This window comes from Mobula birostris, chromosome 6 (assembly GCF_030028105.1).
Source record: "Mobula birostris isolate sMobBir1 chromosome 6, sMobBir1.hap1, whole genome shotgun sequence".
In the NCBI taxonomy this organism is placed as follows: domain Eukaryota; kingdom Metazoa; phylum Chordata; class Chondrichthyes; order Myliobatiformes; family Myliobatidae; genus Mobula; species Mobula birostris.
The window spans coordinates 29,528,702-29,554,948 of record NC_092375.1 but is presented as its reverse complement, the minus strand read 5'-3'; the positions used below and the strand labels follow the sequence as shown (position 1 = coordinate 29,554,948).

At 41.0% G+C, this 26,247-nt stretch overlaps 1 protein-coding gene across 2 annotated transcripts in view; it reads left to right on the top strand.

Annotated features, from left to right (window-relative positions):
- The window catches only part of LOC140198893 (ephrin type-A receptor 3-like), a 289,537-nt gene that overhangs the window by 157,944 nt on the left and 105,346 nt on the right, over nucleotides 1-26,247 (top strand). For both annotated transcript variants that reach the window (XM_072260103.1, XM_072260101.1), the window contains exon 4: nucleotides 14,532-14,687. In XM_072260103.1, coding sequence (XP_072116204.1) covers nucleotides 14,532-14,687 — 156 coding nt within the window. The remainder of the gene's footprint in view (nucleotides 1-14,531; nucleotides 14,688-26,247) is intronic.

The following is a 26,247-nucleotide window of genomic DNA, read 5'->3' as shown; positions in this document are numbered from 1 at the left end:
GGGGGCCAGCGTCGGGCACGATGACGGACTCTCCACTTCTCCCTCTCCCTCATCAGTGTGTTCAGTTCATCTACATTAGCCGCGCTGCTGTCTTCTAGGAGCGTGTTGACCATAGTCTTGAGAGGGCGCCCAGGGTTCATCCTCCCGTGCTTGGGCTCCCATATGATGACTAGGCTGACGAGTAGTTCGGGATGGCATAGACAGTGCCCCGCTAGTTGCAGTCTTCTCACCTCGATTTTAGTGGTGAGCACCGGTAGGTCATCATGGAGTTCGACGTTCGTCATGTGCTGTTGCCAACCAACCATCTAGAGACTTTCGCATCGTCTTGGTGAGTGTCCACGTCTCACAAACGTACATGAGAATGGACTCTATGACTGCTATGAAAATCCTCTTTTTAAGCCCTCTGCTCAGGTTCAACTTCCAGATTTCCTTCATGTCATTCATAGCCCTCCACACCAGCGCCTTCCGTATCTTTATGTCCTTCTCCAAACTCATCATTCTTGACCCGAGGTACTTGTAGTCAAAGACTTTCTTAATGGTATCATTCTCTACGGTCTTGAGAGTACCTTCGTCGCAGTTAAACACCATGTACTCTGTCTTTTTAGCGTTTAGGTGAAGTCCAACTTTATTGTACTCAATTTCCACTTTTGTCAGTAGCTGCTGTGTTTCCTCCATTTGGTCAGAGAGCAGGACTATGTCATCTGCAAAATCGAGATCTGTGAGCGTAACTGGTCTGACCCTTTTGGTTTGTCCTGGTTTTATGGTAAAACCAAGCTTGTCATGATCTTTGGTAGCTTGACGCAGAGCGTAATCAAGGACGATTATAAAGATGTAGGGTGCCAGAGTGTCTCCTTGCAGCACACCAGCTAGGAGCTCGAACACTGCTGTTTCTCCATCTGGTGATTCAACTTTCGCCATGGTTTTGGTATAGCCGGACTCTATTGCTCTCAGTAGATGGTCTGGCAATCCGTAAGCTTTCAGGATCTTCAGCATTTTACCTCGGTGAATGCAGTCAAAAGCATTGCAAAAATCAATGTAAGTAAGCACGGCTGGTAGGTTGTTCTTCTTGACTTCCTCGATGATCCTACGGAGACCAAGTATTTGCATTACTGTTGTCCGCTTCTGCCGAAAACCATTCTGATTGAATCTTAGCTTAGGGTCAATGGCGGTGCGAATCCTGTTCAAGATCATCCGATTGTATAGCTTTGCTAAGATGCAGGTCAAGCTGATACCATGGCAGTTATCTGTCTTTGTGAGGGATCCAGACTTGGGGACTGGGATAAGGAAACATACAGTATCAAATATTGTCTAAATAGGTTGGACATGGAAAGGATGTTTCCTTTTGTAGATGAGTCTAGGATCAGAGGACACAGATTTAAAACAGAATGATATACCTTTAGAACAGAGACAAGGAGGAATTCCTTTAGCCAAATGTTGGTGAATCTCTGGAATTCATTGCCACAGATGCTGTGGAGGCCAAGTTGTTGGGTATATTTAAAGCAGAAATTCATGGGTTCTTGATTGGTAAGGGTGCCAAAGGTTATTGTGAGAAGAGAAGAGAATTGGAGAATGGTGGAGCAGACCTTGGGCTGAATGGCCTAATTCTGCTTCTATGTCTTATGGTCTTATGGCCTAAAAGACCCAATGATAAAAAGCTTAGCAGATCACTGACACTGCCCAGTTTGCACATGTGTTTGGGCCACTTATACTGGTCAGAGCCTCTATAAGTTTAGTGACTCTTGTGTCTGCCTAAAATGAACACATGCCACATTTTGATATTGAAATAAGTCTCCTGCTCCCACTTAGTATATCATAGCTAATCAGTTTCATTCAGTTGGACTGATCACAAAATGACCATGGAGCTCTGGCAACCAGCTCTTTCTCACCTCTTCCCAATGTACAGTACGTACGACCCTTGGCCTGGGTCAAGGCTCCAACAGGTGGAGACCTTTAGCATAGTGACTGCCAGTTTATTATGATAGGACATTTGGATCAGTTTATTTCAGTCGTGAGTTCATTTCAGCTTTAAAGCCCATCAAATTTCTGTTAGGAGTGTGTCTGGTGAGGTGGGATAACAAATTTTAGGTCTTTTTGTCACTTCCTGTGCTCACAAAAGAAATACAACTGAAGTTTCTATCAGACTCCCTTTTAAGTGGTAAACAACTTGCTCACTTGACGTGAAGTAAAATAATTGCCAATACTGTGAGCTCACTGTACAGTGCAATAACACAGGAAGGAAATACATGTCAACATAGTACTGTTCCAATACTGTATGCAGTAAGTCTCACAATAGCACCATCCATTTCCATGCTATTGAAAACCTTGGAGCAATGCCTCCATACTTCTGTTCCATTCATAATGTTAAGAATGGATTTCCTGCAGGAATGTGGAGCAAACCACCCCACTTTAAAATATAAACAGTTACATTTAGCCTGTATGTGAAGAGGAACCATTATACTCAAAACAGAGTGATGAATAACTCATCCACTGCGTCATTATGGTTTAGAACGTGAAGCTCTTTTGAGATTCTAATGATATCACCGATATTTTAAGGAAAGACACTATTCACAAAGTCTCGCTGTATGCTGATGATCTGCTGCTATTTATTTCTAATGTTGAGACTTCGTTACCCATGCGCTTTCTTCACTCTCCTGTTTTAGCCAGTTCTCAAGTTATAAATTAAACCTACATAAAAGTGAACTTTTCCCTTTGAATAATTTGATACCAACAAATTCTAATCTTCTGTTTAAAACTGTAAGAAACCAATTTACCTACTTAGGTGTAACAATCACTAAAATCTATAAACGTCTATTTGAAGAAAATATTCATACCGTGTTAAATCACGTAAAAAGGATACTTTCAAATTGGTCACCTCTTTTGTTGTCGTTGATTGGCCAAATTAACTCTACCAAAAAGAATATATTACCTAAATTTATATATCTTTTTCAGGCATTACCTGTTTTTATTCCTAAATTTTTTTTGATTCTCTTGACTCTATTGTATCTTCTTATATATGGAAGAATAAGCGTTCTAGATTAAATAAAATTCATCCTCAGAAAGATAAAAAGAATGGAGGATTAGCCTTACCAAACTTCAGATTTTATTTTTGGGCAGTTCATATAAGAAATCTTACATTTTGGTTATATTACATTAATCGTGAGCATTGCCCAATGTGGGTTTTTTTAGAAGCTAACTCTGTTATTAAATTTTCTATTATTTCTCTTCTTGGATCCTCATTTCCTTTGTCTCTGAGTAAGTTAACTGATAATCTGGTAGTTAAACACACTGTGAGAATTTGGATGCAATTCCGAAAATACTTTGGCTTATTGAGATTTTCTCTTTCGAGTCCCATTTTTTCTAATTATTTTTTGAAACCGTCTATGGTTGATGTGGCTTTTAAAGAATGGGATAGATTAGGTGTTAAATGCTTTCAGAACTTGTTTGTAGAGAGAAGTCTCTTTTCGTTTGAACAACTGTCAACTAAGTATAGTTTACCCAAAACTCATTTTTTCGATATCTACAAATAAGAGATTTTTTACAGTCTCAAATAAGTACATTTCCTAAAAGTCCTGATAAGAATCTACTAGATGTATTTTTTAATTTGAAACCTTTTTATAATGGATCTATATCTAATATTTATAATATGCTGTTGGGAATGAGTAGTGTTCCTTTAGATAAAATTAAAAAACTTTGGGAACAAGATTTACAGACTTCAATTTCTGAGGAAATTTGCAATCAAATTTTTAAATTGGTTAACACTTCATTGTTATGTGCTCACCACTCTCCCCTACAATTTAAAGTGGTCCATAGGGCCCATATGACCAAGGATAAGTTGTCTCGTTTTTACTTAGATATATCTCTGTATTGTGATAAATGTAATAATGGAAAAGCTTCACTCATTCATATATTTTACTTTATACTTTATTGTCGCCAAACAATTGATACTAGAGCGTATAGTCATCACAGCGATATTTGATTCTGCTCTTCATGCTCCCTGGAGTATAAATCGATAGTAAATATTAAAAATTGAAATTATAAATCATAAATAGAAAACAGAAAAGGGAAAGAAAGTTATTGCAAAAAAAAACCGAGAGGCAGGTCCAGATATTTGGAGGGTACGGCCCAGATCCGGGTCAGGATCCGTTCAGCAATCTTATCACAGTTGGAAGGAAGCTGTTTCCAAATCTGGTCGTATGAGTCTTCAAGCTCTTCAGCCTTCTCCCGGAGGGAAGAGGAATGAAAAGTGTTTTGGCTGGGTGGGTCGTGTCCTTGATTATATCCTGGCAGCACTGCTCCGACAGTGTGCAGTGTAAAGTGTTTTGGACATGTCCGAGTCTTGGAAAATATTGGAAAGAAGTATTTCAAACTTTCTCGATACTTTTCAAAGTAAACTTTAAGCCTAATCCTTTGACCGCTTTATTTGGTGTTGTTGGAGGAAAGGATATTACTTTGGAGTTGTCTGACTTGCACATTTCGGCTTTTATGTCAAAAATGAAGGACGCTCTTGCTTAAATGGAAAGATGCGGCCTCTCCTATTCCTATTCACGCCCAATGGTTACGTGATGTGATGTCGTGTTTAAATTTAGAGAAGATTCAATGTTCAATTTCTGAATCTAGCCAAGACTTTCAAACATTGTGGGGACCTTTTTTGAATTATTTTCAAAACCTTTGATTTGCTGTTAAAGCACAGATGATGACTAATTTTTTTTTCCTTTTTTTCTTTACTCATCAGCTTTGGTCTTGGTAGTGGGTTAGATTTTTTTTAAATAATAAAATTACTATATTTCAATGTTATGAATTAATTAATCTGTATGAATATAGGGTAAGGAGTCTTTATATGCAATTTAGTATAATGTATTGATATATATTTTTCCCATACTCTGTATTCTTATATGTAAAATTAATACAAATAATAAAAATATTGGAAAGACCGTGAACTCCTTCAAAAATCTGAGCAGTCTGTTTATTGACACAGATTTGCATACTGGACAGTCCAGAGTTAATTTGTTCATTTCTCAAAGAAATAAAAGTTAAGCTGGAAAAATTGGCCTGTGAGTTTACTTGCAATACTGAACTTAAGTATTCAATAATATAAAATTATATAGTTTAGATTTATTTTTATCTGTATTTTATAGGGAACAGAAAATGTATTGGACCCAAGAGTAATTGAAAACTTAATTCAAAAGTATGAAACGTGAAGCCAAACAGCATGTTGGATATTATTATCAACATAAGATGGAAAAAGTCTTTTATATAAAGTTAAGGCTATATCCCATGTCCCTTTAATTTTCATAACTAGCACAATAGGATATAGGCTTAACTTTATTTACATTTTAACTTTTCTATTCCATCTCATGTTGATTATAAAGTCCAACATGCTTTCAATTTCACATTCCATATTTTCAGATTCAGTTAAAATACAAAGATATGCAAAAATATTTTATTTTTATGACACCTTTAGGATGGTAACATATCATATGTTCTTTAGATGAGTAACCAAGCTAAGCGTCAAGACTTATTTTTAAAGGGGTGGACTTTAAGGGGTTTCTTATATAGCAGGGAAGAGTGATGGAGAGGTAGAATGATTTAGGGCAGAGACACCAGAGCTCAGAGCACTATTTGAGCAAGAATTAAAGTTGAAGTGGCTTAAGAAGTCAGCAAAATAGGGCCACAAAGATCGGCAAAGTTCCTGTTTAGGAGCATAGCTTTAATGTAACATTTCAATTTTATCCCAAAAGATTCTGTCAGGTGACATTCATTGCAAGTAGAAATTTGAATGCAACATTGACTTCATTTCCTGTTTGTGCTGAATTTCGTATATCATTAAGTATTTTGTACATTATAATTTCTGTTGTTCTTATATGAATGAGGATTTACGCAAAAACATTAACTGCGGCAGGAAGAATAGAGCAAATAAGACATTAAGCTCAATAAAACATTTTCTCATTGTTTATCATTTTCATGTTGATCAGGGTTTTGCAATTTCTTTTGAATAACCAAGACTAGCATTTCCATAGCCATTTGTGCTGAAATCAGCCAACTCTTAAAGAAACAAGGATTTGAATGTGAGACCATCATAATAAGAATATGTTGATATTGAAGAGGTAGTATATTTTCTCAATGAGTCAGTAACAACATTTTGTTACTGCAAATGGCTCCAATTTGACTTGCATTTCATGGTGCTATAAATTGTCATATACTTTAAAAAATCCCCCTGAGACCCTTCACAGCAGCTGTAGTGACTTAACAATTGGTGTAAGTTTGTTTATTTACTAAGATATAGGCATCCATTAGTCTCGAGAGACCATGGATTTGCACCTTGGAAGATTTCCAGGGTGTAGGCCTGGGCAAAGTTGTATGGAAGAGCGGCAGTTGCCCATGCTGCAAGTCTCCCCTCTCCATGCCACCGGTGTTGTCCAAGGGAAGGGCACTAGGGCCGATACAGCTTGGCACCGGTGTCGTCGCAGAGCAATGTGTGGTTAAGTGACTTGCTCAAGGACACAACACGCTACCTCAGCTGAGGCGCAAACTAGCGACCTTCAGATCACTAGACCGATGCCTTAACCACTTGGCCATGCACCAACACATTGAGATACAGCATGGAATAAGCCCTTCTGGCCTTTCAAGCTGCAGTGTCTGGTAATCCCCGATTTAATCCTAACCTAATCACGGGACAATTTACAACGACCAATTAACCTACCAACCAGTATGCCTTTGGACTGTAGGAGGAAACCAGAGCACCCAGAGGAAACACATGTAGTCACAGGGAGAACGTACAAACTCCTTACAGGCAGCAGCAGGAATTGGACCCAGGTTGCTACTACCATAAAGCGTTGTGCTAACCACTACAGTGTCTTCACATGCAATCCCAATCTGTCCTTTTCTGATATCCAATCATATATGCAAAAGGAAATATGACTGATACAATAGAATGTATATAATACATATGTATAATGAATAGCCTGTTGCTTCTGTACTCAGTTATAATGGACCAGCTTTATAGAGCTGACTTAAACTACCTCTACAATTTAGTGACTTATTTCATTAATCTTGGTATGTATATTGTTCAGTTATAGACTCTTGTTACCAAATGATGCATCTGCAGAGTGACATTTATGTATATGAGAGGATTATTGCCTAGTAAATTATCACGCACCAATGTTAATCAGCTTTGTTCACAAAGGAATAACAATTCGAACGAGTGACATTGTGATGTTTTTGCAATACTAATGATGCCTGATGGAAATCCTATTTTAAAACTTCCTGTTTAAATTTGGGACTAAGGCACAGGGCATAAACACTTTGACTGCCCACTTGTCTGAGTCACTGCCTGAGTTAGTGGTGGAGGCAGATACACTAGTGAAGTTTAAGAGACTACTAGACAGGTATTTGGAGGAATTTAAGGTGGGGGCTTATATGGGAGGCAGGGTCTGAGGGTCGACACAACATTGTGGGCCGAAGGGCCTGTACTGTGCTGTACTATTCTATGTTCTATGTAGTCACCAACATACTATTGGTTAAGTGGCATATGACAGGTACTAACGTCTTGTCACCAAAGATGTGCCCAAAGAATTTAGTTACATCGTACCATTAAGAAGAAGGGAAAAATAAACTGGTTTAACTAACTGAATGTACTTGAACATAGAACATGGAACATTATAGCACAATACAGACCTTTTGGCCAATAATGTTGTACTGAACTTTCAACCTATCCTAAGATCAATCTAACCCTTCCCTCTACAAACAAGAGAAAATCTGCAGATGCTGGAAAGCTGAGCAACACACACAAAATACCGGAAGAACTCAGTAGGCCAGGTGATATGAAAAATCCCAACACCAAGTTCATCTTTCCCTTCCCCCCACCCCACCACCTTCTGCTTTCTGCAAGGATCGCTCCCTATGCAACTCCCTTGTCTATTTGTCCCTCCTCACTAATCTTCCTCCTGGCACTTATCCTTGAAAGCAGAACAAGGGCTACACCTGCCCCTACACTTCCTCCCTCACTACTCTTCAGAGACTTAAACAGTCCTTCCAGGTGAGGCAACACTTCACCTATGAGTCTGTTGGGGTCACGTACTGTGTTTGGTGCTCCAGGTGTGGCCTCCTGTGTATCGGTAAGACACAACGTAGACTGGGAAACCGCTTCGCTGAGCACCTACGTTCCATCCACTAGTAAAAGTGGGATCTCCCAGTGGCCACCCATTCCCATTTTGATATGTTCCACTGTCATGATGAGGCTGCACTTAGGTTGGAGGAACAACACCTCATATTCCATTTGGGTGGCCTCCAACCTGGAGGAATGAACATTAATTTCTCTAACTTCCGGTAATGCCCCTCACCATTTCCCATCCCCTTTTTCCTCTCTCACCTTATCTCCTTGCCCGCCCATCACCTCCCCCCTTTTCTTTCTTCCGTGGCCTTCTGCCTCTCTCACCCCTCGCCCCCCATCTTTTAAATCTACTCCTCAGCTTTTTTTTCCAGTCCTGCCGAAGGGTTTCGACTCTACTCCTTTCCATAGATGCTGCCTGATCCGCTGAGTTCCTCTGGCATTTTGTGTGTGTTGCTGTACCCCTTCCCTCCTTCATAGTCTTTAATTTTTCTATCATCCATGTGCTTATCTAAGAGTTTCTTAAATACCCTAATGTATCTGCCTCTGCCATCAACCCTGGCAGACCATTCCATGTACTCACTGTACTCTGTGTTAAAAAGTCCTACCTCTGACTCCCCTTTCATACTTTTCTCCACTCACCTTAAAGTTATGCTCCCTTCTATTAGCCATTTCCACCCTGAGAAAAAGTGTCTGGCTTTCCACTCGATCCATACCTCTTGCCATCTCACACACCTCTACCAAGTCACCCCTCTTTTGAATGCATCAAAAAACATTTCAAAGTACCAACAAGGTTTGGCCTGTATGTTCCTATTTTGGACAAGTAGGAGCTTCAGTGATGGTAAAAATATGAATTTTATGTAAGGAACACAATGGGAAGGAAGGTCTAGGGTAACGTACTTTCGGCATCACTGTGAACGGCAACAGCTGAAGGAAGTGAGCTGAGTGTGAAGCCAATCACAAAGCCTTTCCCTGGGGAGCAGAGCAATCTGATCTCTTTATTCGTCTTTGGAATGCTTTCCGCTCCTTCCTGCTTCTCTCCACCCATCCCCTCCCCACTTTTAGATTTCTCCTTCCCTGCAGCACACAGAAAATAACACCACCTGGCCCCGTGTCAGCTGCTGCGTTCAGCTTTGTGCTCAGAGTCTCCTGAGTATTAAAGCTGATGTAAAGCTATTTCTTTCTCCTATATCCTGGAGGGTTTTTATGCTGTCGTGTTAGAAAAATAACCCTCAGCTGCACTGTTATTTGTGTTTGCACTTAAGATTCAATACTTTTGGGGAAGATAAAATGTTCACTAAATTCTTATTTTTTATATTGAGAGTAAGTATTCATGACATCCTAATGATATAACACACTGAAAACACAACAACACATTTCCATAGGATTTCCTTGACACACTGAGTTACACAAAAAGTCTTCGTGTAACGATCAGCAACTGCCTTATTCATTAAGACGGCGTGCTTTTAAGCATTGTGCGTAACCAGCCATATGCTGAGATCAGCGGCTCAGTTACCACGACAACACTGCATCTACCTACGCCACCTCAGGGCTCACAATGAGCGGCAGGCAGGTAGTGTTTTGCCACCTAACGTGTTGTGTCTGTTGCTGGCAGGACAGAGAGGCAGCAGGAGATCCCCCATCTGTGCTCAATCACTCCTTGGCTTGGTTTACCGCTTTCTGTGATCAGGATAACGGGCAAAATAGCTGTTTTACCAATAAAGCCCAGAGTACCAATTTATCATCAACCTTTCCAACTGCCAAAACTTATAGCAACACGCACAAAATGCTGGAGGAACTCAGCAAGTCTGGCAGCATCCACAGAAATTAATAAGCAGTCGTCATTTTGGCCCAAGACCCTTTTTCAGGACTGGAATGGAAGGGGAAAGACAGCAGAATAAAAAGGTGGGGTTGGGGAAGAAGGCGAGCTAGAAGGTAATAGGTGAAGCCAGTTGGGTGGGAAAGGTAAAGGGCTGGAGAAGAAGGAATCTCTTAGGAGAGGAAAGTGGGCCATAGGAGAAAGGGAAGGAGGAGTGTACCAAGGGGAAGGTGATAGGCAAGTGAGGAAAGGTAAAAGGCCAGAGTGGGGAATAGAGGAGAGGGGAGGGAGAGGGAAAAAAAAATTACCAGAACGAGAAATCAATGATCAATCCATCAGGTTTGAGGTAAATCTATGAGGGTTATTGTTCCCCACAGCATCATTGCACTCATGCTGTTGGGTTAGACACTCCCACGTTTATCTCCGTTCCTTAAAATAATTTTCCCATTTTCTTTTTGATCTACTAAATGTTTTGCTTGAATTCCTGTTGAATTGTGCTCATTGCTGCAGAGCATAGTCAAGTCCAACTTCAACTTGCATCGAGCGTTTGCACAGAGCAGGGGTCTGCCTGCCCACTTGTCAGCCTTTTAATCCCTGTCACTGATGTCTACTGTGAATAGGGTGTCTATGAACACCACCGGAAGCAGAAGTTGTCATTGGAAGTAAATGCGATATGCCTTGGAGGAATGGAGTTCAGAGATGCATGCTTTGTTGACAGTAGGTTACAAGGCCTCACGTTACACCTGAACCTGGTTCTCCCGATGAGTACTGAGGCGAACTCGGAGAGTGGCTTTGACTCCATGGGAGATGTTGTCTCCATGTCAATCACTTTATGCACACACACAGATAGCTGGGACAAGCTGCTCAATTTACAAGTCAGCGCACTCTCCAACCAAGCTCTCTCTTATGCTCACACTCATTCCCCATATGAAGGTCTCCAACACCACTCTGCCTTCAGCACTAGTAAAGAGTAAACAAGTATTGCATCACATGGGTTAAGAAACAAAATTAGCAGACAGACAAAGATGTTTCTTAAGTATTTTGTTATCCTTTAGTTACAGATGGAACTGATTTGTGGGATATGTTTGCTTCCTGTTGTGACTTTTTCTTGGCTTTTATATTTGCAGAGAAGTGAGAACAACCGGTTAAGGTTGAACTAAAGGAAGGCAATTAGCAATGACTGCAGTGATAAGTACTGCGGGGGTGTGGTTGTATTAAAGCTGGGTGGGAGACTGCTGTGAGCTGCTTTTGGATGCAGTACAGTTAAAGCACTTTGCCAACCTGAGTACTGATGCTGGATACCATTTCTGCTTTTGCTCGCTTCCCGATCACCCTCCTCCTGTCCCGTACTCTCGGTGACTGACTCAGTTCAAAGCTTGGGCCTTCACGATGGTAAAGTCATTCAGAATGTAGCAGATGAAGATAAATCTGGGCACTCTGTCATTTAGCCAAGGAAGCCCAGGCAGCAGAAGTGTTGTGTGAAGTTTCTTGGAGTTTTGGCTGAGAATCATCTCTCCAGGTTCCTAGCAGAAAGCATGCGGCACCTATGCCATATTTATTTAAGCAGAGAAAAGAAAAAAAGATTTGGTTGTGGATTCAAAGAAACATCCTTAAAATAAAACAGAGAACTTAGTTATTACACACATCCCTTACCTTCTGGACAATCGCAAAGCAAAGACTGCGAAAAGCACCAGGATATTAAAATGAATAATTCACTGAATAGATGTAATTGCAGTCTTTTCTTTAACAGCGCTGTTCACACTTCAGTCTGCCAGGCACTGTATATTTATTTTAAACCAAGGCTAGACTTTCATTGATGCTGTGCTCCCTGTAATTGTGATTCACGCTGAGGTTCTTCCCTGGCAAGGCCAGTAAAGGCAGTCCTAAGTCAGGCTGCCGTGACATAAAGTGAATGACATGGTGCTGTAACCTCTGGTGACCCATGTCAAGTGGTACTTTATTCCATGCATTCCTGGAGATGCCGTTTCATTTTGTTCCGGTGACAGGTACGCTGAGTGCTCAGAATTCCTCTTTAGACTGTCAATTCAACTTTTACATTCTGGGGTGTTTAGAATTTCTCCTAAGCTCACTAGCAAAGCTTCAGAGCAGAACTATCCGAATAATTCAAGGAAAGTAATTAGAGTCATAGAAAGCTATAGCACAGAAACAGGCCCCTTGGCCCGTCCAGTCTGTACCAAGCCTAGTCCCATCAGTCTGCACATGCACCACAGTCCTCATGCATCCATGTACAATATCCAAATTTCTCTTAAACATTGAAATCAAAATCGCATCCTCCGCTTGTGCTGGCAGCTCATTCCACACTCTCACCACCATCTGAGTGAAAAGATTCTCCTCATGCTCCCCTCAAACACTTAAACTTCCACACTTAACCAATGACCTAGAGTTGTTGTCTCACCCAACCTCAGTGGAAAAAGCCTGTTTGCACTTACCGTATCTCTACCCCTCATAATTCTGTATACCTCTATCAAATCTCCCCACAATCTTCTATGTTCCAGGGATTAAAGTTCTAACCTATTCAATCTTTCCTTATAACTCAGGTCCTCCAGTCATGGCAACATCCTTGTAAAATTTCCCACAGGGTCTGAGGGAACACCTTGCCAGTCCCTGGGAATTTATCCATACTGATTTGCCTCAAGACAGCAAACCGATCCTCCTCTGTAATCTGTATAAGGTCTTAAGGAAACTTTCCTAAACACATTAGACAAACTCTGTCCCATCTTGTCCTTCTACAGTATGGGGATAAAAATTTCCTGATGGCAATTGAATTAAAACATTATCTGTAAAGGTGATTCAAAAAATGCAAGGCAGCTAGATTCAATTAAACAATTCCACTTGTAAGCCAAAGTGAATCTCCTGGGCACACACCCTGCATTTTCTTCACAGTCACACTAACAATTTGTAATGCTCAACAACCTCGGTATTCTGGCATCGTAGGTGTTTCACAAAGTGGGCCATGAACTTCTTGCTCATTCAGAGAGAGCAGGACGGGTTTGGAAGTCTGAAAAGGTGATAAAACATACACATTTGACCAGCATTGGATTACATACTTAAAGGCTCACAGAGTTATACAGAACAGAAAAAGGCCTTTGGCTCAACTCATCCATGCCGACCAAGATGAATATCTGAGCTAGTCCCATTAGCCTATCATCATGTTCTAATCATAGATCTAGTGCTGGAATATTAGATTAGATTGGGTAGCTCATTGTTGAGCAGCATAGACATGACAAGCCATTAGATTTTCTCTTTCATTATCACTCTAGGAGGATTTGCTTTCAGGTCAGCCAGGTCTTGAGCAACATTTTCACATTTTCAATTTTTGTTTTGGGCTACCAACCAAATGGATTCTGAGCAAAACAGAACAATAAACTAGGCAAATCTCCACAGATATTTCAGGACCTTTTAATTGGAGTTTTATCATTAAAACCTTTGTTCTACTGAGATGTTAATAAAAATGAACTTGTTTTCCAGAAGACCCAATGTGGTGAAATTCAAGTCAAGTAATGAATATAACACACAGGAAGAAATCCACTAGGATTTCATTGTGTTAATAATGGCTGCAGTATATGATCTGAAAAATTTGCTTCTCTCAACTCCAGTAGAAATTAATTTTTGAAGAATATAATGACAACCACCACCAGATAATGAAATTGGAGCAAATCCCAGGATTTAGTGCTCGTAAGAACAATAGGACCTGGACCACCCCAGCTACCACACTTTATACATCATCCCATAAGGCCATTAAATTTAAATATGACATCATAATAGTGCATTGACTTAGAACACACTGCCACACAGAAACAAGCCATTGGGCCCATCTAGTTCATGCTGAACTGTTGTTTTGCCTAGTCCTATTGGTCTGCAACTGGACTATGACCCTCCAGACCCCTTCCATCAATGTACCTACCCAAATTTCTCTTAAATGTTGAAATGAGCTACCACTGGCAGCTCATTCCACACTCTCACCACCCTCTGAGTGAAGGAGTTCTGTCTGTCTGTCTGTATCTTGTTTTACGGCGGTTGGCATCCAGCTTAATGGTGCATTACTGCCACCCTCTGCTCCAGAATGTGCACTAGACATACATTCTAAATCCCTTCACCTAATCGCGCGCGCGCACACACACACACACACACACACACACACACACACACACAGAGTGAAGGAGTTCCCCCTCATGTTCCCTTTAAACATTTTACCTTTCACTTTTAACCCCTGACCTCTAATTATCATCTCACTCAACCTCAGTGGAAAAAGCCTATTTATGCTACCCTATCTATACCCCTGATAATTTTATGTACCTTTATCAAATTCCCCTTCATTTTCCTACATTCTAGGGAATGAAGCCCTAACCTGTTTAATCTTTCCCTGTGACTCAGTTCCTCAAGTCCCAGCAATATTCTTGTAAATTTTCTCTGCCTAAATTATCAAGCCTTCTTTAGCCTTAGCATTCTCCTATATCATGCCTTTTCCTTCAGCAGCAAACCGCAAAGAATTGTTTTGCCAGTGATAGATGACCTATATTTTATTGCAAGATTTAAATGCTCTGGTGTATGAGTAAATGGAAGCTATTTTTCTTTTCCCGTCAGCCTGCAAGCCTGGATTTTACAAAGCTTTTGCTGGAAATGTTAAGTGTGCCAAGTGCCCTCCTCACAGCCACGCTCAAGAGGCAGGGTCTGTGCGCTGCAGCTGCGACAGGAACTACTTCAGGGCGGACAAGGATCCCATCTCAATGGCTTGCACTCGTGAGTACTCCTCTCCCACTTGGTCTTTGTGCCCATCCCAACGCTCTCTGGCTGTGACAGGAAAAGTGTTCTGTTTCACAACTATCACAGCCTTATAATAGCATTGAAATCAATACCACTGGCATTGTGTTTTGCAGATGAGAGATGATTTCAGCAGTATTTTGATCATTAGAATTAAGAATCTTATTACGGAGCTATGGATCTTTAGGATCTATAATCAAGTCTGCACATAAATCTTTGGTGATCATTACTGCTGTGGGCAGTAAAGGAAATAATTATTTTAATATCAATGTTTTTTTTCATGCATATTGCTTTCTTTTCTTTTTAAATCTTTTTATTGAATAAGTATACAAAGGGTAAACCATAAAGGCACTAATACACTGTTAGAAATTACAGAAGATATTAATACAGAAGAAAAAATTGATACGAACAGTGCAATTTAAACAAAAAATAATATGGTAACATAATAGTATACTAATTTTTATATATATATATCAATAGAGAAAAGGAAAAAAAACCCAAAAAAAAACCCAAAAAAACCCCACCGTGAAACTAAACTAGAAGCAAAGCAAAGCAATAGGCTAACTTGGAAACAGGTAGAGTCAAAGAACTTAAAATCACGTCCTCAAAGCCGACCTCCATTAAAACCAGTTTAAAAAAAACCAAGAAGGGAATATAAATATGGAACAAAAGAGAAAAAAAAATTACATTAAATGAAAATATTGAATAAAAGATTTCCAGGTCTGTTCAAATTTAAGTGAGGAATCATAAAGATTACTTCTAATTTTCTCCAAATTTAAGCATAATATCGTCTGAGAAAACCAAAGAAAGGTAGTTGGAGCATTAGGCTCTTTCCAATGTTGTAAGATACATCTTTTCGCCATTAAAGTAAGAAATGCAATCAATCTACGGGCTGAAGGGGAGAGATTACTGGAAATTTTAGGTAATCCAAAGATAGCAGTAATAGGATGAGGAGAGATATCTATATTCAATACCTTTGAGATAATATTAAAAATGTCTCTCCAAAAAGTTTCCAGAGTAGGACAAGACCAAAACATATGAGTTAAAGAGGCTATCTGCCCCGGACATCTATCACAAAAAGGATTAATATGAGAATAAAAACGAGCTAATTTATCTTTGGACATATGTGCTCTATGAACAACTTTAAATTGAATTAGGGAATGTTTAGCACAGATAGAGGAAGTATTGACTAATTGTAAAATCTGCCCCCAGTCATCCAATGCATATTGCTAAAGTTACTTTAAAAACATGAATATGGAGGATTCTGGTTAATTGCTTAATTGGGGCAGCCCCTTATTTGGGACAACTCTTAAAGAACAAAGACTAATCGAACAAGTAACTGGGATTCCCTTTGTTTATTTGGGGCACTATTCAACTTAATTGAGACAGGAGACTGGTGCTGAACAGTTTCTAACTAGTTTCATTCTTGTGCGCTTGTGAGCACTATGCTGTGGTTAGAGTGAACAGTTTAAATAGCATCATCTGCGTGCTTGTGTTCAACAAGCAGTGATTTTATCACTGATAGTTGGCAAAAAATAAACAGTAAGACAATACAGGACTGATCTGCTCACTGCGGTTTCAAGGATTGAGACTTGGAGGTGCCAGACACAGCCAGTTACGTTCAATGAGGAACTTGAAGGTAACAACAATCATCTTGAATGTTACAATGAAAATGAAGATTTGAATGATGCATTCGTTGAAGATGTCCATTTTTCACACTAAGTGTGCACTGGATTTTTTCATTTGAAGTCAATCAAAAGAACATTGCAGCATGCATTGATTGAATTAATTTCTCCGTCAATAACTATTAGCAACTAATCCATAATTTTATAGTACTGTACTAGTATTGATAGCATTCCAATTGTTCTGTATTTCATCTAAATACATAATCTGTTATGCAGTTAAATGGTAATTTGCTTTTTTTTAAATACCTTTCAAACTATTTCCATGAAACTTAGCCGCTTAATTGGGCCAAAATGTACTGGTCCCGATGTGTCCCAATTAACGAGAATCCACTGTGCTTACAACAAGGAGCACAAACGTTTACCCTCCTAAGCTGGCCCATTGTTAGAAAGATGCAAAGATAGTTCCATTGACAATTTCCTTCAAGAAACCTAAAGTGAGAAATTCTTCATTGTAAACCAGCATATTACACTGGTACAGCAAGAGCGAAAGACTGGAGGCAATGTGTATTTCTATCCACCGTCCCTCAGTCACATTCAATTGTATACGAGGCTCAAGGAATCACGTGTGTAGTAGAATAAGCTTACACACACTGACACTCCGACAGGCCGACAGAAGAAATCGAGTATGCTGTGGAACGTGGGGAGGAAGAGAGCTACAGGTGGACATCAAAAGAGTGTAAGGCTGGAGGACAGACTTCAAGGGAAGGGGCATCAGGAATTGAGAGTGCAGTTGCATGCTTTGGACTGGAGTTCAGACAAACGATTGCACGATGGGGAGGGTGGGATATGTCAGGTGAGGAGCAGTGGAGTATGAACTGGGCACAGACTCAGCTGAGGCTTGGCCCAGAAACACAATGGAATACTGATGGAAAAGCAGACCTGTGATAGCGTTGTGTCCTGCAGGGGAGAGTTGGCCAGATATCTGAACTGTGTGACAGCTCCAGGGAGCTCTGAGTGACCCGAACAGTGGTATAGGAATGGAAGAGGGCCAGCCAGCCTGAAGGTCGAGAGCTTTGGCTGCACAGTGCAAACAACCTAAGACTGAAGCAGGTCACAATGTATGTAATCAAGGATGCAATGGTGAGACTTTTTAAGGCATTGGTCTGACTGCACTTGAAGAATTGTGAACAGTTTTGAGCCCCTTATCTAAGAAAGGATGTGCTGGCATTATAAATGACGTGGTTAACGTATGAGAGTGTTTGATAGCTCTTGGCCTGTATTTGCTGCTGTTTAGAAGAATGAGAGGGGATCTCATTGAAAACAATCAAATATTAAAAGGCCTAGGCAGAGTCAACGTGGAGAAGATGTTTCCTATGGTGGGCGAATTTAGGATCTGAGGGCACAGCCTCAGAATAGAAGGATAAAAAACACAAAATAATCTGCAGATGCTGGGGTCAAAGCAACACTCACAACGCGCTGGAGGAACTCAGCAGGTCGGGCAGTATCTGTGGAAAAGATCGGTCGACGTTTCGGGCCGGAACCCTCCGTCAGGACTTCGTCAGGAATAGAAGAATGTTCCTTTAGAACAGAGATGAGGAAGAATTTCTTTAGCCAGAGGGTGGTGAATCTGTGGAATTCATTGCCATAGGTAGCTGTGAAGGCCATGTATTGGGTATACTTAAAGCAGAGCTTAATAGATCCTTAATTAATAAGAGTGTCAAAGGTAACAGGGAGAAGACAGAAAAATGGGGTTGAGAGGGATAATAAATCAGCCATGATGGAATGGTGGAGCAGACTCGATGGACTGAATGGCTGAATTCTGCTCCTATGTCTTGTGGTCTAATGTTCCAGTTAAGACTGTCCCTCATACATGGGACTAGGATGCTGAAATGAATTTTATATGTGTAGTTCAACCTACACTGCAGTTCATTAGACATCTCTGCATGTGCCCAGTGAGTTGTACTCCCACTGTGTATCTGTGTCAGGGCCATTATATGCCAAATACATCACACAACACACAGAGTCACACTACATGAATTAATTTGTCATCTGTTATGTCTTCCCCGCTTCAAAGAATTATTTGATTTCCCTTAGAAATTACATTGATCACTGCCTCAGCTATTCCAGTTAGAAATTATCCTTGCTTTACCGTTCAAACCTCACTCCTCCCTCGACTATGGAAACCCCCGTGTCACTGAACCCACAATCGGTGAAATAGCCCTTCATACATCAGGTTATCAAATCCAGCACAGTTTTATAAAACTCTGTTAAACAATGCAAGATCTGAGTGTTTTGCTCAGAACCACAGTTTCCCATTCTGTTCAAGCTTAGCTGCATATTCTGAAACAATGGAGAGTGTACAGAGTGACACACACAAAATGCCGGAGGAACTCAGCAGGTCAGGCAGCACCCATGGAAATTCTGTTTTGGGACTGGAAAGTAAGGGGGAAAATATAGTACCAAAATAATAAAAAGGTGGCGGGGAGGGGAAGGTGGATAGCTAAAAGATATCTTATGATGCCCACTCTCAGCAAACACTCTTTAAAAAAAAATCAAGCTAAATATCTCCAAATGTATCATTTCCCTTTTTTCTTTTTTTTCCCTATACTGAATGCTGGCATCTCAGCATCCTGGCTAAGGGTGAATCTGATTTACTTGGCAAAGAATTATTTATTAATAAATTGCTCATTTAGCATATTAGTTTTGGGCTTTCTGACTAGTTACGACATGTGGGAATGCTGATTACATGCACAGTTCTACTTCAGTTTGGATATTGTAAGTCTCATTGAGCACACTATATTTAGTGGACTCTGAAGATGCCTGCACTCCAAAGGAGGAGCGTAAAGTGAGTAGCGAACACATCAAGTCTGCTTCTGGATCCACTAGCATCATGAGGTGTAAGGACATCTGGGAGATTATATATTTTGGTGACAAATCAACGAAAACTGCAATCAACACAAAGAAAGTGAGGTTCAAGTTGACTGCACAAAAACTGTGGGGGGGGGGAGGTGGGCATTGTGGTTATGTTAGTGAAGTGGACCTGGAGGCCTGGGTGATAGTGCTTCTTTAGGAGTTCAAATCCTGCAATTTCAAGAAGGATATATCATTTTAGAACAAAAGTAGGTTTGGTATGCAATTAAACAAAGACATGGTAACAAAAGTAAAAAAAAATATTGTTTCATTAGTACTTATAATGCAGAGAAATGTGTCTAAGTTGTGACCCTGGATATAATGAGATTTTCATATGGTGCTTCACTAGTTACAAATGAGCAGAAGCCAAAGCAGAGACAATACCCATTCGGAATGTCCACGTCAGAGAATGCAGTATCCTTCAAGATCTCCTCAGCCAGAGATAGAAGTATATGCTTCTCCTTGTTGTTGTTGTTGTTGTTGAGTGCCTAGGGTCAATGTCGACTCAGGGCGACCCTATGGAGAGTGCAGTTGTCCATAGGGTTTTTGAGGCAAGATACCGAAGCAGATTGCCAGGCCTTTCTTCCACGCAGATATTGCTGCTGCCCAAGTTGGCACACAGCCAGATAAGAATTCAGGACCATTCGCCTCAAAGTCCAGTGCCGATGCCACTACACCACCAGCCGGCCCATGCTTCTCCTCAGGGGATGTTAAACAGCAGAGTACTCCTGAAGCTGCTAGAGGATGTGTGAGATAATAAGACCATAAGATGCTCTGACCAATCATGAATCTATCAACCTCTGCCTTAAATATACATAAATACATGGCCTCCACAGGTTCCAGTGCAAAAAAAAATCCACAGATTCACCATTCTCTGGCAAAAGAACTTCCTCCTCATCTCCATTCTAAGAAGCTGCTCCTCTATTCTGAGGCTGTGTCCTCTGGTCTTAGACTCTCCCACCATAGGAAACATCCTCTCCACATCGACTCTGTTAAATCGTTTCACCATTCGATAGGTTTCAATTAGGTCACTCTTCATTGTTCTGAATTCCTGTGAATACAGGCCCAGAGCGACCAAACCCTCTTCATATGACAAGCCATTCAATCCTGGAATCATTTTCTTGAATCTCCTTTGAACTCCTTCAGCTTTAGCACATCCATTCTAAGATAAGGGGCCCAAACCTGCTCATAGTACTCCAAGTAAGGCCTCATCAGTACTATTTAAAGGTTCAACATTACATGCTTGCTTTTATATTCTAGTCCTCTTGAAATGAATGCTAATATTACATTTGCCTTCTTCACCACAGACTCAACCCGAAAATCAACCTTTAGGGAATCCTGCACAAGGACTCCCAAGTCCCTTTGTACCTCAGGTTTTTGTATTTTCTCTCCATTCTGAAAATAGTCAACCCTTTCATTTCTTCTACCAAAGTGCATGACCATACACTTCCCATCACTGTATTCCATCTCAAAAAAGAAAAAAAATCTGCAGACGCTGGAAATCCAAACAACACACACAAAATGCTGGAGGAACTCAGCAGGCCAGGCAGCACCTATGGGAAGAAGTACGGTCGACGTTTCGGGACTGTCGAATGGTCTCAGCCCAAAACGTCAACTGTACTTTTTCCATGAATGCTGCCTGGCCTGCTGAGATCCTCCAGCATTTTGTGCGTGTTGACTATATTCCATCTGCCATTTCTTTGCCCACTCTCCTAATCTGTCTAAGTCCTTCTGCAACCTCTCTACTTTCTCAAGACTACCTGCCTCTCCACCTATCTTCATATCACCTGAAAACTTTGTAACAAAGCCATCAATGTAATCTAGTAATTTGTAGACCAAATCCTTCCTACTGTTTCAATGTCTGTGTACAACTCCAATCAGGGTCTTTTTACTCTTGCAGTTCCTTAGTTTTATCCACAATGATTCAACACCTTCCGACTATTGTCACCTCTTCGTAATAATTTGATTTCATTTAGTGGCAGGCACGGCAGGCATGCTATGTACTCATGCATGTAGAGGAGTCTGCGTGATCTTTGTACCCTTACTGGCCCCAGGAGCAGTACCAGAAGATTGGACAATGGAAAATGTTATTCCTTTGTTCAAGGAAGTTATTAGAGATAATCCTGGGAATTATAATCCAGTGAGTTCTCCATCAGTGGTGGACAAACTATTGGAGAGGATTCTTAGAGACAGTATTTATGAGCATTTGCAGAAACATAGTCTGATTAGGGATAACCAGTGTGTCTTTGTAAGGGCCAAGTTGGCCTCATGAGCCTGATTGACTTCTTCAGGGAAGTAACAAAGGAAATTGATGAAGGTGGAATGTGTTGTATGTGGATTTTAGAAAAGCTTTTGACAAGATTCCCCATGGTAGACTCATTCAGAAAATGAGGAGGCATGGGATTCAGGGAAACTTGGCTGTACGGAATTGGAATTGGCTTTCCAACAGAAAGCAGAGGTGATGGTAAATGGAATGTATTTTGACTGATGGTTTTTAGTAGTGGTATTCCACAGAGGTCTGTTCTAGGACCTCTGCTCTTTGTGACTTTTATAAATGACTTGGATGAAGAGCGGATGGGTGAGTTAGCAAGTTTGCAGTTGGCATGATGGTTGGTTGTCGTATGAATAGTGTAGCAGGTTGTCGTAGGTTACAAAGGGACATTGATAGGATGCAGAGCTGGGCTGAGGTGTGGCAGATGGAGATGAATCCTGAAAGTGTGAAATGAAGCATTTTAGAAGGTCGATCTTGAAGGAAGAGTACAAGATCAATGGCAGGATTCTTAGCAGTGCGGAAGAACAAAGGGATCTCGGGGTCCATGTCTATAGATCCCTTAAAGTTGATAGAGTGGTTAAGCAAGTGTATGGTATATTGGTTTGAGGTTTGAGTTCAAGAGCCATGAGATAATTTTGCAGCTCTATAAAACTCTAGTTTAATCACACTTGGAGTGTTGTGTTCAGTTCTGCTCTGCCTCTCCCACAACCTCTCCCCTGACCAGCAGAGCACTTAACACCCTCTATGTTCCAAAAGTATCTGACATTTCCCATCCCCCCCCATACTTTCGTCCAGTGAAAATTAAAAGCAAGCCCTCTCATATTAGATAGTGCTGACCTGGGAAAAAGTCATCATTGGCAAAGCACACTATCAGTGCCTCTCATCACACTGTACACCTCCCATCCTCACTCACTTCAAAGAGCAAACCCCGAGCTTGTTCAACTTTTCCTCATAAAACGTACTCTGTAATCCAGGCAGCATCCTAGTAAATCTCTCTGAAAGTTCTACACCCTTCCTATAATGAGGCGACCATGAGAAGGCTCATTCAAGGGGGGAGTTGGAAATGGAAGTCTTCTTCTTGCATATTCTGTCACCCCCACTCCTATCTCCCACTGGCAGACTGGCTCAGTTATTGTCTGTAGTTGTTGATGCGATACTCACAACAGAGATGTAAAGGAACTTCTTCTTGCAGAGGATGTAGAATCTCTAGCACGAGAGGCAGTGATGCTTTGGGTACATTAGCCAGGATCATACAGTTTGTCAGGATATGTCTCAGGGGCCAAGTGGCCTACACTGCTCTTATTTTCTTGTGTTCCTGTGACAGCTGGGTTCACCTCTGCAAAGGTGCAGGGCGAGCTCTCTGTGGTCAATCTTCCCAGCTCAGAAGATGACAGCCTGCCTCAACCTTAGATGAAATCATGGGTGTTGTATTATGTCTGGTTTGAGAGGAAGAAACATCAAACTGCAGCTACATAAGGTATCTGCAAGTGTGTTTTATGCAAAGTTAAGTTTCTGTACATGCATATTTATAAACTGTATTCTTTTCAAAACCACTTTTCTAGTCTGAACAATTATGTTTGTTGATTAGCAAGATGTGCGTGGTCTGTGTGACTAGTCCGTGAGAGGAAAGCAGTGAGGTAATGTGAAGCTTGGTGCTAGATTTTCTCTGGTGGTATTGCTAAAACTGGACAGTCTGTTGGATCCAAGAAGGTAAGGGGCACTGAGTGCCTATGACAGGAACATGTGGAGGTCAAGTGCAAGCAATTGATGGAGATCACATTATTCTAAACAAATAGTGATGGCATGGTAGTTTAGCGGTTAGCTTAGCGGTTAGCGCAACACGATTTCCTGGACTTATTTCCTGGCATAATTTACATATTACTATTTAATTATTTATGTTTTTATTACTATTTAATTATTTATGGTGCAACTGTAACGAAAACCAATTTCCCTCGGGATCAATAAAGTATGATTATGGCTATGACTATTACAGCGCCAGCATCTTGGTTCCAATTCACCACTGTTTGTATGTTCTCCCTGTGACCATATGGATTTCCTTTGGGTGCACTCGTTTCCTTCCACATTCCAAAGGTGCACGGATTACTAGGTCACATGGTCACATGGGTGTACAGTAATTGGACAATGCAGACTCATTAGGCCGGAAGGGCCTGCTACCATTCTGTATCTCTAAAATCAATTTTCCCCTTATCACATCAGGGTCCACATCCACCACCTACAGCAGGTTTTGCATTTTCACATAAGAATCATTAATCACTCTGAACTCACAGATCAGAGTAGAAGCAAAGCTCTTAATGACACGAGGGATGGCTGAAGAGATTAATACACTTGACTTTTGCACCCATGACACTGACGCTGGGACAAAAATTTCACACCCCGTTCCGGATAGTGCTCTACAGATTAATTCACTCCTGCTACCACTTACCCCATAAAGGTCATCCACATTGTTACAATAAAGAATGGATTCTGGGACAGTGGTTCCCGCTGAAGCTTTTGCTCAAACGTGGAACCAATAGTCTTGACCTTGTGAAATGCACAGATTGTGAACAGCAATACACAAAGCCTGTGAAGGAAATGAATGAAGTTTGCTCTGCTAAATGAGAGCGGAAAACCCAAAAGCCATAGAATCTGTTACTTACTGAAATAATTTCTCATTGTGCCCAAGAAAATGGACTGATTGGAAACTTTTGCAAAGGTATTGCAAAGATTGCCTATTAAAAGGTGTACAGAATCTCAGGAAAGATCTTGATCTGTCGGCATCAATGATGGTTAGTGTTTGGACTTGGCCAAGTATCTCTCCATTAGTCTCTACTCTGAAGAAGAACAGCATGGACAGCAAAAATCTACCATCTGAAGAAAAATATGTTGGAACATGTTCCAAGGCAGTAATGCACCAATAAACCTATCAAACTGTCTTAATGAATTGGTTTGTGTGACAAAAGGTCATGACCAAAGACAACTGCAACATGACAGACGTCTCATTAATTGAACCTTGCTGGTTACAAGGGAATACGACGTAAATTAAATTCCTCCAAGTGTTACTATTTTGAGGCAGACTGCACACTTTGTTCTATCTATTACCATGTTTAAGCCCAAACATAACACTTTAGTACATAACAGTTCACATCTTGTGATATTTAGCCGGTGCCATATTTTACGTGGTTTTACTGTTTGTTCTCCTGTCGAGAAGGCGATTTATCGACTAGCACTGGTGCTGTGAACAGGTTTATTTGAATGCAGCCGATCCAGTGCATCATCAGGTCCAGCAGAGACTGATTGTGACCGAGGTGGCATTCAGATGGAATGAATTCCTCTCTGATTATAAGCAACAAAGTAAAATAATTCGAATTCTTTTACTGGTTATGATCTTGGCAGTGTGGAGGATCTGAGAGATCATGTTCGCAGGACACTCAAAGCTGCTGCGCAGGTTGACAGTGTTGTTAAGAAGTGTGTTGGCATTCATCAATTGTGGGATTGAGTTCAAGAGCCGTGCGCTAACGTTACAGCTTGGTCAGACCCCACTTGGAGTACTATGTTCAGTTCTGGTCACCTCACTACAGGAAGGATGTGAATACTATAGAGAAAGTGCAGAGGAGATTTACAAGGATGTTGCCTGGATTAGAGAGCATACCTTATGAGAATAGGTTGAGTGAACTTGGCTTTTCCTTCTTGGAGCGACGGAGGATGAGAGGTGACCTGATAGAGGTGTGTAAGATGACGGAGGGCATTGGTCGTGTGGATAGTCAGAGGCTTTTCCCCAGGGCTGAAGTGGCTAACATGAGAGGGCACAGTTTTAAGGTGCTTGGGAATAGGTATGGAGGGGATGTCAGGGGTAAGTTTTTCACACAGAGAGTGGTGGGTGCGTGGAATGCACTGCTGGTGGTGGTGGTGGAAGCAGATATAATAGGGTCTTTTAGGAGACTCTTAGAGAGGTACATGGAGCTTAGAAAAATAGAGGGCTATGCACTAAGGAAATTCTCGGCAGTTTCTAGAGGAGATAACATGGATCGGCACAACATTGTGAGCCGAAGGGCCTGTAATATGCTGTAAGTTTCTATGTTCTATGTTCAAAATCAAGTGAGTTAGATTAGATTAGATTAGATTAGATTAGTTTTATCATATGTACATCGAAATATCAAACGGAGTATCAGAGTCATTTGAGTCCACAACCAACACAGTCCGAATATGTGCTGGGGGAAGCCCGCAAGTGTCTCCATGTTTCTGGTGCTGGCATGACCTGCCCATAATTTGCTAACCCTAACTCATATGTCTGGAATGTGGGAGGAGGCCAAAGCACCCGGAGGAAACCTATGATGTCACAGGGAGAACGGACATGGTCCTGACAGATTGTGGCCAGAATTGACTGCTGGCATTGTAAAGTGCTGTGTTAGATTCTACGCTACTGTGCTGCCTATAGTATCAATTAATGACTGGAGACGCCACAGCATTAGCTGACGTGCCAGTGAAGTTTCCCTATGAACCTCATGAATGGCAATTTTGTAGGGCAGCATATAGGTGAAACAGACAGTGGTGTTGCTTCACACCTCCAGCAGCCCAGATTCGATCCTGCCCCTGGGTGTTGTCAATGTGTAGCTTGCACATTCCCTCTATCACTGTATGTGTTTTCTCCCAGATCCTGCAGTTTCCTCCTGTATACCAAAGCTGTGCTGTTGGAGAGTTAATTGGTTGTTGTCAATAGGTGGTAGAAGAACCA